This window comes from Trachymyrmex septentrionalis, unplaced genomic scaffold (genome assembly GCF_001594115.1).
Source record: "Trachymyrmex septentrionalis isolate Tsep2-gDNA-1 unplaced genomic scaffold, Tsep1.0 scaffold81, whole genome shotgun sequence".
Taxonomy (NCBI): Eukaryota; Metazoa; Arthropoda; class Insecta; order Hymenoptera; family Formicidae; genus Trachymyrmex; species Trachymyrmex septentrionalis.
The window spans coordinates 882,462-888,326 of NW_017305997.1; the positions used below are offsets into that span (position 1 = coordinate 882,462).

At 46.2% G+C, this 5,865-nt stretch overlaps 1 protein-coding gene across 3 annotated transcripts in view; it reads left to right on the forward strand.

Annotated features, from left to right (window-relative positions):
* The window catches only part of LOC108754863 (semaphorin-2A), a 361,619-nt gene extending 356,548 nt beyond the window's left edge, over window positions 1-5,071 (forward strand). For all 3 annotated transcript variants that reach the window (XM_018497496.1, XM_018497495.1, XM_018497494.1), the window contains one exon: window positions 678-5,071. In XM_018497496.1, coding sequence (XP_018352998.1) covers window positions 678-752 — 75 coding nt within the window. In that variant the 3' untranslated portion in view covers window positions 753-5,071. The remainder of the gene's footprint in view (window positions 1-677) is intronic.
* The last annotated feature ends 794 nt before the right edge of the window (window positions 5,072-5,865 follow it).

Consider the following 5,865-nt stretch of genomic DNA (forward strand, 5'->3'; position numbering starts at 1 on the left):
ACCGTAATCGAGCCGTTCAAAATTTGCATTGCAAAACGATGTACAATTCAGCAGATTCTACGTATATTCAGTTATCTTTATATGCATCGGAACGGACGGACGAAAATTAAATATTTATCATGAAATTACTCGATGTGAGGTAAAGTTTATTGTGGGAAAATATACCTACGGGCGTATAGCTGTAAATCGATAATGTGTATCGATAAATATAATTGCATTTGATAGCCGGCAAATGAGAATTACTCTGTGATTGTTCAAAATCGTTCGTAATCTTTTATGTATTACGCAACGACAACTCTTAACGCATAAAACAAAATCAATATAATTTGCACGACAGAATTATTAATGTGGTTAGCCGATTTTACGCGTTTACTTTATATAAATATTTGCGCTCGTATTAAGGCGATCGTTAATGTTTTATTATATCGTATATCATGACGGATGAGTTCATAATAATCTCTTATAATTTACATGAATATGCTGCATTAAAATCATCAGTCATGATCGATTGTGAAATTTATTTACATTTACTTACGCGAATTGATTTCACGCAGCGATCATCTTTAGTTTCGAGCACGTGGTACACGGTACACGAAGCAACAATGTTGTTTAATACATTCGGGAATCGAGATGCAACTCCCTTTATAGCATCGACGTGCGTGCTTTCTCTGTTGCAGCAATGCGCCTCGAGGCAGAACGACAGCAATCAGAATTTACACACGAACGAGGTGTACGGCACGCCCCTCGTCTGATGGAGCCGATCATTGGGTCCCTCGTCGAGCCGAGATTACGATGATACGATGATACGCATAAGCGTCCCGCCAAGGAATCGCGGCTGGACCACCACCGGTTGGATCGGCCTGGCCTTCTTCTTGGCCGGTCACGCCACCGCGCTTGGCCCGCTGGTCACTCGAGGACTCTTAAGTGATTGAAGTCGGTCCGCGATTCGCGAACTAGTGAACTGAATAAAAGGTGTGAAGAAACGTATGATCAATCGTGTGTATTGCTATCCACGTGCCACCGTGCCCGAGAGCTTCTCGTCGGCGCTGCCGATCGCGAGTGACCATCGAGTTTATTGGCGGTCGGTGACCCGCGAGAACATTCCACTTCCGTTCTCGTCACGCATCCGACTTTCCGTTACACACACACACACACACACACACATATGTATACATATATATATCGTACTCGTCTCGCTGTAAATAGACGTGTCGCGTGCGATCCGCGAAAGTGAGACCGAACGCTGGACGCTGCGAAAGGAGCGCGGGGACAGCGGGACGTAGATCCTCGGCTCGTAAATTTCAATACGGTTGCGCAATCGCGCGGAGTGATGTTCCTCGGGGTGAATGAACGATACCTCTTGTGCCGAAGAATCATGGATAAAGTCCCGATTCCTCTCACACCTGGACCGATCGATACTGCATGGAGAAACGCGCAGTTTCCTTTCCTTGAACTTATAATTAATTTTGCGAGATGGAGGGAATTTTATGTGTACATACGATATCGAAGCCTCATTTACGGAAGACGACGCAACGTTGATCGTGATATCATCGTGACCAAGATATCGATTACCGATAGAACATCAATATTAAGCGGTGCGTCAAAAGGAGAATGGCGCGTTACCTTGCAGTTGTTTTCGCATCCGGAAGGTGGAAGCGACCGACGAACGAAGTCGAGATGGAGCTTCCCTACAATGAGGATGGGAGCATCGATTGGAGAATAGTCGCAAACGGAGCCGGCGAGGAGGCTGAGAGAGAGGAAGCGGTGGTGTCGGACGAAGAAAGAAAGGTAAAACACGTCGTGTTAGAAAGAAGAAAAGAAAAACGAAACGTGACCAACCGCGCGTTTACGACGTCACGCAGGTTACATATGAGATTATTATCGGCTTTAGAGACCTTCATGCGAGCCGCCGCTGCGCTGCTGCACTCGCGCGACGCTGGTTAGCTTTCCATATCACGTTCGCCGCTTTCGCGGCGCGCACACGCCTATTTTCTACCTGCACCCTTCAGACCCACCCACTGAACCCCCTCGTGCCCCTGCGCACCTCCGCGTTTTCCTTCATTTTTCCCTTCATATATCGCATCTCGACGATCGCGCGAGCTACCGCCCGTTATCTTTTGTTTGCGAGAACCTTCGTGTCGTTCTGATCATCACCATTATTCTTCATGTACCTACATGAAACGCGCGGCACAGCGAAACGAGCACACGATGACGCCGTGTTTTTATCCCCGCACATTCGCATTATGTCGACAAAAGCGCGTCGTATTCGCGTGTCGTTTCGTGTCGCGCGGAACTCTCGAAAAAAAAAATCGACATACTCCAATTCGCGAGGAATCACTACGAGTACCTTCATGACGCGTCGTCATCGTCGAGAACTAGACATTCCCACCCCTCCCCCGTTCCCTCCCTTCGAATCAAGGTGCTACGCGGGTTTATCTCCTTCAAAGGAAACCAGCGAGACCTGCGGTTTCAGATCCACGTTATACATTTCTTTCAAACGCACGTAATCCCGTCTGCTCTTTCTTTTTTTTTTTTTGTATCCAATCCTTTCCTCAACAGACACACACACACGCGTGTGCACGAGAGAAATGCGTTACGAGCGATTAACGGCGATCGTTATGTACGCGCCCGTGCACTGTACATAATACCGGACTTGAGAGTCACGTGTACACATTTTCCGCTTAGATAAGTCTAATATTAGCGTAGAGGATATACATGTTTGCTTATAAGTTTTCGATGAACATGGCCGGAGAGATCTCTCGTTGCATCCTGCGGTATCGCTGAGTAAACCGGAGTAACGACCGCCGACAAAACTAAACGCGCGCGGTGCTGGGTAACATCGAGGCGAGCGATCGTTTCGACGACTTCCGGACTTGAGGTTGCGCGGGCTATCGGAGCCCCAGCATTGCATTTTTTACCCGCATACGTGGAACACGTACATGCTTCGGCATTTGAAAAGCCTACAGCGCCTACGGCGTCCGTGAAGTCCGCTTCGCCTGAAAACTGGAATTTTGGCATATTTGCTGTTACATTTGACTTATCTTCTAGATATCGAATACATTAATCGTTTGGATACTTTTCTCTTTTATTTTACCACCGCTTATAGCTTTCGTTACGCTCTGTTTTATTATACCGCTCGAGAGCTTCTTTCGGACATGGGAACGGGCGTTTCCGACTTCGGTGATTATCTGTACATAGATAATAGCGTTATATTTTTATAAAAAAAAAACGACAGAGAAGACTTATCGCTAAAAAGCAACGGCATGATTTTAATCTATTGTTAGTATTTCGACTATCCGCGCATTCACTCAAGTTGATTGGCCACAAAAAAAAAAGTATCCTCTCGATCTCTGAATAAACAAATGTTTTTCAACAGAGATGCAAACGGATATTTTTCGACACATACGAAAATGACAGGAACTCAATTTTACCATGCTTCATCGCTAATTTTGCAAATACATACGTCCTCGTTTAGCAATCGTCCATGAAAATATGCAAACTCGCACTATAGTGGGAATAGCGTTCGTGTTAGCGTCCGTCCGCGACTTTTCCTCGGAGATCTCGACATACATTTTATAATCAACGCGGCAACAAATGTTTACCGGTGGCCATTTAACCGGTGGCGGTTTGTCGAACGATCGACGTATCGAGATAGCACCCAGCCAGCCATAATCAGCACACACCTACACGTAGACCATAAAAGAGTAGCAGGGGAGGTCATGACGCCTTTCTAAACACGGATTTCAGTTCCCTCAAGTAGTTGATCGCGCATCGGTGATAGTTTCGCTTTTACTCTTAAATTTGTACATAGACATTTATATTGTAACATTCACAGTATCCTCGGTAATACAGCAGCGCGGAGATGCCCGATCGAGCCCTCGATGGGCGGCGGCTGTTATTAACTTCTGTACAGAGATCGTCGCGATCGACGGTTTACCTTTTGTACCTATAAGGCTCAACCTATACGAGATTGTACGCGATAAGGGAGAAGACCTCCGATAAGGAAAATCGCTGGAAAAAAAAAATCTGAAAGACCGAAGTAGCGGTGTTGTACCTAAACGAGAGAACCTAGGAAGATGTAAGAGAATAATACAATAATCTAATCCTCGAGTATGTACTTATTATGAGCTTCAACAAGTATTGAATAGTATTATGACGTAGGGTTAAGGCCGAATACACATTAGAGGTAAAATCGAAAGACTTTCGGATCGAGACTGAGCTAGTCTCGAAGTCGCGCGGATCGACAAGGATTCCGTTGACCTTCGCGAAAGTTTCGTTTCGCTTTTGAAGATTCTTACGCACGATTCTTTCGCCTTTAGAACAAGAAGAAAGAACGGGAAGCGGATCCTCGACGATCCGCTCGGTCCATTTGTATCTACAAATCATCCTTAAATTTCTCCAGTCATCAACCGACGATCCCGAATCGTAGTAGATCGCAGACGCGTCTGGATATAGAGATGAGCAGAGAAAAGCGATTGAAAGAGTGTTATGGGTGAGCGCATGCATGTTTGCGTGTGTGTGTGTGTGTGTGTGTGTGTGTGTGCATGCGTACGATTGCATGATGTCACGGATCGATACGTAAAGAATAGTAAACCTACCTATCGCATATTTAAAGAAAGTTATAAAAAGAGTAAAAGCAAACGTAATATTACGATAGAATAGTAAAGTACACGAACTTTGGCTAAGAGCGCCTTCGTGCAGTCCTTGCGGACCACGTCACGTCAATCGCGTGTTTACGGTGATGGCGGGCGGGAAGGAAGTATCGATCGTGAACGATGGTCGCAGTCTTGCCAAGTGCGAAGAAGTGCGTGCCCCGATGCGAGTGCACGAAGGCGCGCTTCGGGTTGGAGTAGGCGTGATCACGGAAAGCAATCTAAGTTGAACTAAAAGTTGTTAGATATATTATTTGTAAGATTACTGTATGTTGCGTGAATGCGATTGATGCGGCGGGATATCGCGAGCGGAACGATCGATCGGCGACGTAGAGGAAGGTAGCCTGCCCCGCCAGCGAGGCAAAGTAGTTTCGCCGCTGTTCGTCGAGACGTGAGCTCGAAACGCATCCGAAGAGAGAGAGAGAGAGAGAGAGAGAGAGAGAGAGAGAGAGAGAGAGAGAGAGAGAAAGATAAATAAAAGATCTCAAACACTGCCTGCGAAATCCTAATCGATTATCCCGCAACATCAACCGCGAGAAGGCGAGATAGACTATAGACTCGATTTAATGTATGCGATACGAGACGATTTTGGGTGACAGCCCTCGTGGTTAACTCTGGTGTAAGGGAAAACGTAAAGGGGGGAGAGACACCCTAACTGAATAATTAGTTACGACGACATACTACTATAATAGGAAGAAAGGAAAGAAGGATAGACCCGCGATAATGATTTATTAAAATATATCACTAGGACTAGCCGACGACTGTCTTAGGTTTTCAAGTATCGGAAGCGTAGACTCGTTTCTCGGGTGGTGTAGCGGAGGGAGGGGGTAGGACGGGGAAGGATTTGCTACACATGGCGCTGCGTGTATCCCTTACTTTTTGTATCCTGAAGATTACGGACGCGGAAGAGCGGGAACGATCCGTTAACCGATTTCCTCTTAATTTCGCCCGCCTTTCTTTCCGCTCTCGTGTCACCGGCGCCCGTTTTTCTCCCGTTTTTCTTTCCCCCTTTTTTTACGGATATATCTTGCCTTAAAGCAGAAAATTGGAGCGATCTCGCGCGCGCGCGAGATTAATAGTTCATTCGTATATCGTGGAAAACTCATCCTTCATCATCGCCGTATTTTTCTCCGTTCTTTCGGTTCGCTTCTTTTTTGCATTCTGCTCGTTCCTGTCGACAGCAGAGCGATCAAGGGTGGAAATTAGGGCCGGG